The sequence below is a fragment of the Natrix helvetica genome (assembly GCF_964273705.1).
Source record: "Natrix helvetica genome assembly, chromosome: 4".
Classification (NCBI taxonomy): domain Eukaryota; kingdom Metazoa; phylum Chordata; class Lepidosauria; order Squamata; family Natricidae; genus Natrix; species Natrix helvetica.
The window spans coordinates 108,066,558-108,079,149 of NC_138550.1; the positions used below are offsets into that span (position 1 = coordinate 108,066,558).

Below are 12,592 nucleotides of genomic sequence, written 5' to 3' on the forward strand. Positions count from 1 at the left end.
ATTAAAGAAACGATGCCAACGGAGAGACAAAATGAAATGTGAATGACAAAAATTAAAATATTTTTAAAATTATTTTAAATAATTAAATTGAATTGTGGAGTTGTCCTGCAGCGAGTTGCCCCATGGCAAGTTGGCCATGGCAAGGTGTCCCATGGCAAGTTGGCTATGGTGAGTTGGCCGAGGTGAGTTGACCCATCTTGGCTTACAGCAGCTGTCAAGACTAGTGAGGTTTAAGGGAATGGGGCAGAGAACAGCATCTCCGAAGTGTATTTCAATAATCACAGAACTTTTTCTACTCATAAAGAGGCTTACTTCGTTCATAAATTAAAGACAACATGTCGTTAAATTGACTGCTTACATTTCCGGTTATTAAAAACTACTGACATATTTCTCTTTAGTGATAGTATTTATGTAAGCCAAAGACATGACGGGGTGGTCCAGTTGTATCCCAGTACAAAAAAAGTAACTTTATTCCAGACGTATCCTATTTGATGCCCCCCTAGAGTCAGTGTTAGTTGTATACAGCTAGTCCTCAACTTAAAACAGTTCATTAGGTGATTAATCGAAGTTACAGCAGCACTGAAAAAAGTGACATGACCATTTTTCACTCTTAGGACCATTGCAGCATCCCCATGGTAATGGGATCAAAATTCAGACACTTGGCCATTGACTCATATTTATGACAGTTGCTGTGTCCTGGGGTCATATAATCATCTTTTGTGACCTTCTGACAAGCAAAGGCAATGGGAAAGCCAGGTTCACTTAACAACCGTGTTGCTAATTTAATAATTGGAATGAGTCACTTAACAACTGAGGCAGGAAAGATGGGACTCACTTAACATCTCTCTCTCTTCACAACAGAAATTTTGAGCTCAGTTGTGATAATAATTCAAGGACTACTTGTATTATGACAGCTCTAATTTACCTGGAATTTGCCACTTGGGGAAGCCAGTGAGGTGATTTAATGAAAACAGAACTTTGTTCACTTTTAGTCTCTGTGTCTGTTTCTTTCTATCCTTGTGATTATGGGCAATGAAACCAGCAGGTTGCTTCACTTTAGTATGAGTCACCATGGAGCATCCATGAGCTTTAATCCATACTTGTTACCCAAATTAATTTCGGAAACATCATATCATTCAATCACAAATCCCCTCAGATACTATAACATTTGGCTCTCTGCTCTTCTTGCTAGCCTTTTATCCTTCTTCTGGCTATTGTTAACCTTTCCTCAAGTACTCCTTCAGTCTCTTATTATTTGCTTATTCTAACGTAGCCTGGCTTTTATAGGAGCTTGATGGGGGTATTGCTTTCATCAGAGGTGATTAAAAATAATTCATTTTAATGGATTAGGTCACAGTAATATTTGTAATGCTCATAAAAAAAAGGTAGCTAGGGCCATTATAAATTATTAAATTGCTCAACTGCTTTAGTGCGCAGTTGAGGCAGGGGAAGCAGCTGCTATTATGGAAAATAAGAATAACAATGTGTTTTGCTTCTTCTTCTTCTTCTCCCTCCCCCCCCTCCCCATTTAGGTGAGAGACCATTCCAATGCAGATATTGTCCGTACAGTGCCTCTCAGAAAGGGAACCTAAAAACGCATGTCCAGTGTGTACATCGGGTCCCCTTTGACAACAGCCAGTACCCTGACCTACGGTTCCCATCACCTCCAAATAATTACTCCATCAACCCTTTAGAAGGCCAGCTGGAAAACATCTTTACAATCTCTCCAGTCCCTGGAGCAACTGTGTTATAGCGAGACTCCAGCTCCGTGCTTTGCTAGAAGAGTGATGTCTCTGAACTGTTAATCATTTTAAAATAAATGAAGACCCTACCCAAGATATATACAAATTGACATAGTAATCAGTCCCCACAGTTCCTTATTTCCTTTGTAATAAACAGAAGAGCTGGCAAGCTTTGGGGTAGTGCAAAGCATATATATTAATCAAGATAACATTTTTTTAGACACTGGAAAAAATTAAACGTCATATATTTGGAGGATGGCACTGCAACCGAATCTTCCCTCGTGGTGGGTTTGAAGTTTTATTTTTTATTTAAAGGAAACACACACCCAGGGTGGATTTGGGAAATGCGGGAAGGAGTGATTAAGCAACTGTCACACAACTTTGAAAAAATAAAAAAGAAGGAAGGAAGGAATCATTCAGTGCTGTGTAAGCCAAACTTGATGAAGGACAGAAGGGACAAAAGGGAGAGACCATCATTCTGCAGTGAGGTTGTTTCATGATAGTTTGGGGACCACTTCCATTTCCAGTGGGCTGATCCTTGACTGCACACCATTAATAGTACGTGAATATGGAAATTGAAAACACTTCTTAAGAAATGCTTCTCTTCTCACTTTGGCAAGAAGAAGAAGAAAAACAGCTGGTCAAACACTAAGAAGAAAAAGAAAAAAAAGGCTTCTGTGTGTGTGTGGGTTTTTTTTTTTTTCTTTGCTCCCCCTCTCAGGGCCTTCCTGTTTGCTTAATCTGCTTTTTCTTTCTTTTAAAATGCAGTTTTCCATGATCTGTCACAAAGGAAGTATGCATGCTTTTAAAAATTAGATTAAAAAGGGGGGACCCCTCCCAGCTTTTTAAAGCTGCTGATTGATACGTTTATAATACATTTTAAAAGCAGATGTTTAGGCATACCTCTGGTTTTGTGATACTGGAGATGACTGCATTTCTGTACAGAAAGACCAAGTACTCTTCATGGATCCTTCTAACTTTTTTTTGGGGGGGGGGGAATCCCTTCTTTGTGATGGCAAGCTTCCCTAATCTAGTGTTTTCTAGATGAGCTGGAATTTCCCAGAAGATTCTAGAAAGCCTGGCTGTTGGCTATGGTGGCTTGGACTTCTGGGAAGTGCAAACTCAGCAAGTTTGATGGCACAGGGTGATTCGGCACGGTAGTCACTGGAGTAACTGGGGGAGAAAAGGCGCTTTATATACCTCTTCTACAGTAACTTTTTTAAATGCAAGTTTTTAAAGGGAAGAGGGAAGAAGCAGCAGATTGTTCACACAGGGTCTTGTTCAAAAGTATATCCCACATGTACTTTTTCCTTCTCTTGCTATGACACTGTGTGGCGGTAATAATTCAGAATTTCAGATTTTGCACATAAACAATTTTATGCATCATCATCATCATCATCAAGAAAAAAAATGCTGCCTTGAACATATTTGTGAATGTTTTTCTTTTGCAAAAAAAAAAAGCTTTACTAGTTTTTTTTTTAATTGTAACATTTTTGTAAAGGCAGGAAATGGATTTTTAAAGAAAACTAGCATGCTAATTATATTTTTCAAAAAAGCAATAATTTTACATGTACAGAAATAGCACTAATCTTTTAATACTGATGGAGAGCAACCGTTTACTTCTACAATAATGGGATAGTGCTTTTTTTCTCTCTAGAAGATGGGGTTACTCAAAAAAGATTTTTTTAATATGTATTTTTTTCCTGTTCTGATTTTGTGTTGTCTATATTTGAATTGGGATTCTACTTGTTGCAAGTTACTTGACTGTTCTTGCTTTGCTGTTAACTATAATGCAGTTGTAATATTCGTATATAATTTGCCAGTTTGGAATTTTTATTTTATTTTATTCCTCATACTTCTACACCAGCTGTAAGCCAGCTGTAACTCTGGATTAGTATGAAATGTCTCTGCAGATGTTGTGTAACTGATTAATCTGTTTTGAAGTTACCTTGCAGAAATTCACACAGACATATTCCAGACCTCCCTTTTTCTGTCTCCTGCATCGCACTTCATCCTCATTTCCTTCATATCATCTATTTTTATGAATCAGATGACACCAAAATATCCCTAACTGGTCAATTAGGGATCCATAATCACGTGCTACATTTTCCTCCTTCAATCACTTATTTTTCTGTATTTTAAGTAAACAAGTGAGGATTCAGGAACGCCTGCAGGTAATTTCTTTGTCCAAATTTCTGCGTATCCACCCCCACCCTATTATTTGAGTGTCCCATACAACTATCACAATCTTCGTTGCTTGATTTATGTGTGTATTTTATTTTTGAATCATGCTTGGTGAGTGGTGTCTTTGATTTCATTAATTTTTAATATTTTTTTTTGTCTTTGCGAAATGATCTAGAAGGATCTTAGTTATTATTTAGAGTTTCAGAGCTTTTCCTGAAGATTGTCTGACACACAAAGAGGAAAGGACTGTCATTGCCATTACTAGGGTACTAATCAGCAAAGTTTACAATCATCATTTAGCTTCACGAAGAACAACAGCAGGGGAAATCAGTTTAAATAATTGTATGCTGTGTATAGCACAGAAATGAGATTTTCACTTAATTAAACAAGAAATGGGGAGAAGGGGAGCTGTCATTAAAGACCACCATATTACATGTGAATTCCAAGCTTTGTAATTTCCTCGTTTCTCATCCATATTGTATCAATTTGTTAATTCAGTTAGATCCTAGTGTTTAGTATGATTTGTGCTCCTTATTTATTTAGCTATTTGGGTTTAAAGTAGCTTTTTTTTTTGGAAAAAAAAAAAGAGGAAACGTGATAATTTTGTAGCATGACACATTTTTGTAAGCCATCTTCTGACTGTTACAGCGACTCTGCTACCTCTGTCAATCTGTTTCTTTTCCTTAACAGGTTTTCTACAGTGTTTCAGTCTAATGTACCTTAGACAATAAAGGTTCCATAATGAGCAGTGCAGATGGTGTCTGAGACATTGCTCTCCATTTCTCCTTTCATTTCGCTTTTCCAATAGAGAAACAGGCGTCTCAGCCATATGAATCTTCCTCCTCTCTTGTCCGTATGTGAAATGGAATAATGTCATCTTTCAAAACTGCTACATTTGTTCTCATTTCTATATTCCTGAGAATGTTTCTATCACAATTGTATTACCAAGGGGTGGTGGTGGTGGTAATATAGCTTTGCATATTTCGATTTTAGTTTTGTAACCACCCCAAGAGCGCATTTCCATTGGTTTTTTTAAAGTTGGGGATAAAATACGTACGTTGTTATAATTTCAGCAAGATGCCATTTTAATAGGCAAAACATCAAAGTTTTATGAACAGGTTGCCACAAATCTTGGATAAGAGATTATTATTATTATTATTTTTGCTGTCCGGAGCCCTCAGTTCATGGTGACATGAGTTTACCATACGTGAAAAGGAAGATGGATCAGTTTCCCAGAGGAAATATAACTGTAAACATGATTTAGGAAAGGAAATGAGAAAGCTGAACCAAGCCTTTAAACCATTACTGTATGTAACCGAACTACAGTATTTTTCGTATTCTAATAAAAAATAGTAAATATTAACATTTTATTGAATCTAGAAAGGATATGGAGAAATATTTATGCAGCAGAACTGCAGGCAATTTGGGGGGAGTAATTAAACAATTTTAATTTTAAACAATGTGTAAGATTCAACCCTCAGAGAACTTCCTTAAATATATTTTTTCAAATAGCAGAGATTTAAAAAAATTTTTTTTGTCAATTTACATTTTTTATTATAAAATAAAATCTTGTTTCTCCCCAAGCAGCATTCTACCATAGAAGAAGACTGGTTTTTGTGATGTAATTCAGTTTTTATTAAATTAATGCTCATCCCAATCCAAAACACAAATGTGTTGCCAAAAATAAAATATACTTCCTATTTCAAAAGCCAGATTAGATTCTATAAATTATATTCCCAAAATGCATGAAGGGATAACCTAAGCTAATGCACTAAATTCACCTTCATACGAAGTTTTTTTTTTAATCAATGAATATATATCATACATTTTCTTCTAAATCACTCCAGTTCATTTTCTGTTCTTAGGTCTTGCTACTGCTCGTAGTGTATTTTTGTCATGACTTCTTCTTGCTCAATTTCAGTGGTAGGTATTTGTTTACTACCTCTGGATAAATTTCAAAAACACAAGGACATAAACCTAGCAGGACAAACCAGGGAAACTAAAAATTTAAGTCTACTATCCTTTTTTTTTTAGGAAAGGAAAAGACGTTCAGTAAAATGGGTTCTAACACTGGGTTGTGACGCTCATGAGATTGTGAATAAAACTTGCTCCATTCAGAGCTGGATTTGGCAAATATTTATCAGGAGCTGGACTAGGCTGCCCACAGAATCCAAATGCCCAAATTCTCAGGAGCTCTTGCAATGCCCCCAATTCTGAATGCTGTGCAATGAGACTTGGCCAGGATCAAGACATCCCGGCCTAGTCTTAACCTGAGTAGCTTTTCCTGATGGTTTTATGCTGAATCCTGATACCTCCCATTCATAAGGCCTACTGGTTAAGCTGCCTGGAACAGCCACTAAAACAGCGTGATGCCTCAGGCGAAGAACCACTTTGGAAGAAGATAAACTGAGGCTAGGCAAGAAAAAATGTTCCAGTCCCTGCCTGGATCAACTTGGGCAGCATTTTGAAGTAAATTGGGGGGATTTCGGGAACTCTGGTGATTGCAGAAGTTATTGAAATAAAGCTCAAACCCAGAGTTCTGACAATGATCCAGCTTTAGGTACGCAAGCCTTTTTGAAGTAAACTGAGGGATTTCAGAAGCTATGGTGAGTGGCTGGATCAGTGGAGCAGAAGTCCTGTCATGATTTCTTCTGATGTTTATTCTTGGGGGGGCGGGGGGATTCACAGGAAATTTTACGGGGCGTTAAAATGACAAAGTTTGGGAGTCCCTGCAGTAAAACACTACTACATTGTGGATTGATTACACCAGCTGCATGCCATCTAAGCCAGCATGAGGAAAGGAATTTCACTAAGATGGCTCTTCATGCAAGATATTCAATATTTTTATGTTACAATAGGTAGGCTGTTAAAAAATAATTAAATATAAGCCCATTATGCTAAAATATCTTATCTATTAGTTATCTACTATATACTAGTTATCTAGTAAGGAGCCATGGTGGCACAGTGATTAGAATGCAGTATTGCAGGCTAATTCTGCTGACTGCCAGCAGTTTGATTCTTACCGGCTCAAGGTTGACTCAGCCTTCATCCTTCCGAGGTTGGTAAAATGAGGACCCAGATTGTTAGAGGAAATATGCTGACTATAAACTGCTTATGGAGGGCTGTATAGTATTGTGAAGCAGTATATAAGTCTAAGTGCTATTGCTATCTTCTAGAAATAAGTTTGGTAAGATTAGATAGGAGATCTGGTACACTTATTCAGAAATAATCTTAGATCCAAGCCTACTGTACCTCCCACATACTCACCCATTCACTAATATAATTATGAAAAATGGGGATATTAAAAGCTGGTCAATGTAAAGGGGAAAAAAACCCTATAAGATGCCAACTTACTGAAAGTCATCGTTTGATCAAGTCTGCAATAATAGAGTGTATTCCTAGTAAGGAATATTTACAAATCGGTCCAAATGCTACTATAGATGAGAAGCCACAGCAAAGATACACTTGAGCGTTCTAACCAAGTTTCAAATCCATTGCTAGATGCAATTCCACGTCAAACAGGAACCGTGCAAACTCAGTACATCCTTTCTCAACCTAATGCTTCCCCAAAATGTTCATCTATGTGACTGAAAATCACATCATGTTGGGAATGCAGAGGGCAGAAATTTAACACATGTAGATGGCATCTGGTTGGGCCAGATGATTTGCTAAGAGAATTCATTTAAGTATAAATGGGAATTAGAGAAATTAATTGATTTTAGTTTTGAAGAGATGAACAAACACTGGATTGAGAACACAGCTACACAAAGCCTTTCATTGAAGGATCCCCCCCCCCAGACTACTCCACGCACCATTAAAACACTTGCTCCTTACCAAAGGTTTGACGTAGATGAGCCATGTCAAAGCAATTACTTCGACTGACAGCCCCAAAGTTAAATATCTAGGTGTAAATCTTTGCTCCTTTGAAGCAATTCTGCAAAGGCAGTGGCTTGTACAAACGTAAAGGGGAGTATATAGGGGGAAATGTAGTTTTAGAGTTGCCAGCTTATTGGCTGATCTCCAAAAAAGGCTTAAACCAGATGAGATCTGATTCATATAGAGATATCCTGAAGAAATCCTGATGTAAGTTAGATAAGGACGATTAAAAAATAAAATCTGAGAAAAGGCCATGCCAAATCGCTTCTCTGTTGCCTGCAAATAAACTACATGGATATTTCTATGAAGTCACCAGGAGTGGAGCTTGACTCTTAAACAGCTTTTTAAGTGGTAGCTTTACTGGACTCTGATTGGGGGGGAAAGTCTACAGAATTATACCTTCCTATATATCATGAATGAGTATTGCAACAAATGTACAAAATCATTCGTAATATTCCAAAAGCAAATATTTTCAACCATAAGGATGCTTCTAACGATGAAAAAGCACATCTCGCCTACAAGACTTGTACTAACCTTAGAACTGGATTCCCCCCCTCCCATTCCATATTCTTTTTCACAACAGAATCCTTTTGCTATCTCTAGAATAAAACGATTCCTTGCTCACATTCATTTCTAACAAGATATAAATTGAATTTAAAATAATGACTGTGGATGTGTTAATGCTCCTCAATTCATTTATGAAAATCTGAAGGCAAAACTTTCCTTACCTGCCCCACAATCTGGTATGGCAACCAATAGGAGCTTAGCGGAGGAAGAAACCACGATGCAAACATGACTGATGAAGAACAGGTTAGCAGATCTTGGCTACAAAATATGGAAGTCCACTTGATAACCACAAAGAGATGCAAACTCAGAATTTGCAGCCAGTTTCCCGAAAGCCACTGACGTCAAACAACACATTTGGAGTGCACCAACTTTGCAGTTCTTTTAACTGATTATGGTTACATTTTTCACATGACACATGTAAAAGGGGGATGGGGCTTTGATCACAAGGTTGTGATTGCCACTTTAATTTTTTTACCCACTTTTGGATTCCAGTTGGGTAGTCAGGCATTTTTCTGAACTGTTTAGTGACCATAATAGGGAAGTGGTCATTAAGTGAAACCATAATTGTGCTTAATGAACTTGTTTCAGTTTTCCTTGGCTTTGCAAACTTGCAATAGTTGTAAATGTCAGGATTGATCAGAAAATTACTTTTTCATTTGTGCCTTTGTGCTTTATAATCAACAAAATTTTCCAATTGCTTTGAAAGCAACTCTACTCCAAAACTATTTTCCAACTGGAAGACTTCTGATAGCTCCTTTACTAAGCCCTGAAGTTTTGGCAGCATTTTTCTTATTTTGAATGGGAAAGATTTTCAGCATTGTAATAAATATTTTACTTTATAGTAGATGTTATTCTAAAACTTTGGGGATGATTCAGTGACACAGCCTGATAAAGGGGTAGATTTAATTGCTATTCTTGAAAGAAGTACATTTTACAATGATTATTTGCTTGTAACTTTTTTTTATCTATGAATGTTCTGTTCACATACAAGGATTTGACAAAGCACTACAGTATAATCTTCTAATAATACTCATTTTGTACCATAAAATGATTACATGCAGCTTTAAAATGTTAAATATGTCATGATTAGGGTAGAGCAGTGCAGTATTCCGTTTATAATATTAAATGTTCCCAAATGACACAATGTTATCAATCATGCATACTGGCAATATTCAACATTTCTCCTTTTTTCTTTAATTTTGCATTTTTAGTTGAACAAATTGAGATTAAAGTTGACACAGTTTTGTGCTCCAGCTCTCCTGGCAATGAGTGGCAGTAAAGTTCCAAGGCATGCTTGTGCAAAGCAAATCCTGCTAAAATCTGATTTAATAACATTCTGGGCAGGGTACAAAGATTTAAGACTACACACTGCAATCAGCACTGCATCAGCTGAGGGATGCAAATGACTATCCAGGAAAGTGAAAAGGAGGAAAGAAAAAAGATTGAACAAATCACAAAAAGACTTGAAATAAATTGGATCACCAAACAAAAAAAAAGTTGGATGGGTTTCTTTCTTCTTTCTTCTTTCTTTCTTTCTTTCTTTCTTTCTTTCTTTCTTTCTTTCTTCCTTTCTTCCTTCTTTTCTTTCTTTCTTTCTCTCTCTCTCTCTCCCTCCCTCCTTCCCTTTCCTCCCTCCCTCATCCCTCTTGTGACAAATATGTCACAAAAATAAGGTTTTACTTTTTTCCTGTTAAATGTTCCTTCTTAAAACAACTCTGTGAAAGGAGGGAAGAATGGACACAGCTACCATATCTGATGACATCTAATGTGGCTACTTCCATACAGATTGAATTTTGTTTCCTTCGTGGAACTGCTTTTCCTTTTGGAAGAATGAAAAGTAAAGCATGAATTTTCAAGCTGCGGCCTTTTATGAAGTTGCCATCTTATCACACGTGTACCCAGTTTAGAGAAGCCTGAGAAACTTACTTCTGTATACCAGTAAAGCGAATTTATCTGGAGCTGGGCATTTGCCAAAACTCCATTCCTAAAACCAATAAGGGCAGAACTGCCTTCCATGTGCAGATTTTTTTAATGAGATAATGAATAGCACCCTTACTTAGGGGATCATAAATCTTGGGGGTGCAGCCAGTGGGTAATAGTTGAGAACACAAGAGTTGTAGCCATAAATTCTGCCAAGGCAGGAAAAGGAACTGTAATGCAATACTTTGTTTTCCCGATGACATCTTTTTCCTGTACTAATCTCAATCTTCTGATATTTGGCCTAGAATTTTACCCAGGCGAGCATTCTTCTAAAACGTGCTCCTGGGAATGAGCTGAGGGTGAAGCTTCCTTCCCAGTAATAGAAAAGAAAATACAACTCATTTAACTCGGCTCTCAATTTGCACGTAATATATGTATCAATGGCCTAGAAATGTGTTATACAGCAAAACCTAACTCAGCATGTCAAACTTCTCAATCCAATGTATACATTTAGCTGCATGGGTAAATGCATCATTTACACCGAGTAGATTTATGGCATGCGTCATATTCCAGGTCTATCAGTGAATAAAATGTAGTGAAGCCAACCCGTCAGAGAAATACTAGATTATTTTATATTTTCTTAAATCATTCCCCAACCCTCTTCCTTTTCCCTTGTATCTTCCTACCACCCTCAAGAATTGACCTATCTCAGTGGTGGATGCATTTGAATTTGCCTTGCATTGACCCATGTATTCTTGGTGTTTTGCATTTCTTTGAGAGCCCGAGTGAGAAATAAATAAATTGTGGATTCAAATGCTATGAAGATGTTTCCTCCTCCTCCTCTTCCCCCCCTTTCAGAAGAAGTTCATTGTTTAATGTAAAACATACACTGAATAATTCTTTTCTTATATGCCAACCATAAGATTATGAGTTTAGATGCCGTATGATGACACCTTCTGTTACCTCTGACATAAAATCTTATAAGCATATCTTCATTTTCTTTGTAATCAAAACATAACAATAACAAATAGTTAGCAATTTGACATTTCCTCATGAAATCCAAAATCTTTAGCCTTGGGCAGTTATCTCCCTCTGCTTAATAATAGAGCTAGTCTTCAAACAATAGTTTGTTGGAGAGTAGAGGGAATAATTTCACCAGAGAAACAAATTATCCTCAATGCAATGTGTAATGCTAGGCTCACATATGAAAACTGCTGCCTTCTCAACAAGGTTGCTAGAAGACAAGTAATCTGGCTTCTATCTAAATCACAGTTAAACTTGGTTTTATCTCCACATATGCAGAGAACTGGGGGGGGAAATCTTTAGAGCCTCTGGTAAAATGGTTTAATTTGGTTGCTTTCAAATTACTCCTGTTCTGCAATTTGGGAAAGCTCCTTTTACACTGAGAACAATTCTGCATTGATAACATCAATTATAGGGCTGTTCTTGCATCGGAAATGAATCAGAGAAACTTCAGAACTTGGGGAATGATGAACACAAGACATCTTTAGATGAACACATGCATCCTTTCTCAAGCCCTGAGACAAGCATGAAAAATGACATGTTTACTTCCATGAGTTACATACAATAATTAAACTGATCACATCGGCTGTCTTTTTTCAGGTTCCATGAGGTTTGCACAGCTGCTTTAACAAATTATGCCGATTGATTTATCAAAGCAGATTCATTTTTCAGGCTTGAGTAGAAATTTGGGGGGGGGGGGGGAGGATGTTGCTGCTTTAAAAAGATGGTGTGCTGGTGGCATGCTTATGCAACTACATGATCCAACTGACACAGCATCCTCAGAGTCATGTGGTCAATATTTGGGTGCTTGGCAATTGGCATGCATTTATAACAGTTGTGATGTTCCAGGGTCATGTGAACAACATTTGTGACTTTCCAACTGGCTTCCGGCAGATAGTCAATGGGAAGCCGGGTTTGCTTAATGACTGCATGAGTTGCTTAAAAACTGCAGTGATTTGCTTACCGGCCATGGCCAAAAAGGTCGTAGAAATTAGGTGTGACTCACTTCACAACCGTCTTTCTTAACAATACAAATTCTGGGTTCAATTGGGGTAACAGGACTGCCTGTTAGTAAATTTGAATAATATAATAGAAGACAACATTAAAAGAAATGTGGGATTTTATAACCTTGACATAAATTACTTTGAGACAGCTTCCTAAGAAAGCCAATGTGATTTCCCCCAAATGCAATGGAGTAAGGGTCTCATTTGCTCACTAGGTCAGACCACCCCTCAAAAAAACAAAATTCCTGCACTAGGGAATTACTGGTGAGCCAATTT

General features: G+C 37.3%; 1 protein-coding gene across 5 annotated transcripts in view; it reads left to right on the forward strand.

The window, feature by feature from the left end:
* ZNF516 (zinc finger protein 516) overlaps positions 1-4,679 on the forward strand; it is a 144,226-nt gene extending 139,547 nt beyond the window's left edge. For 4 of the 5 annotated variants that reach the window (XM_081952282.1, XM_081952284.1, XM_081952283.1 and 1 more), the window contains exon 6: positions 1,533-1,733. In XM_081952282.1, coding sequence (XP_081808408.1) covers positions 1,533-1,592 — 60 coding nt within the window. In that variant the 3' untranslated portion in view covers positions 1,593-1,733. Of the gene's footprint in view, positions 1-1,532 lie in introns of all 5 variants that reach the window. The other variant, XM_081952285.1, reaches the window with a different exon arrangement.
* Positions 4,680-12,592: the final 7,913 nt, after the last annotated feature.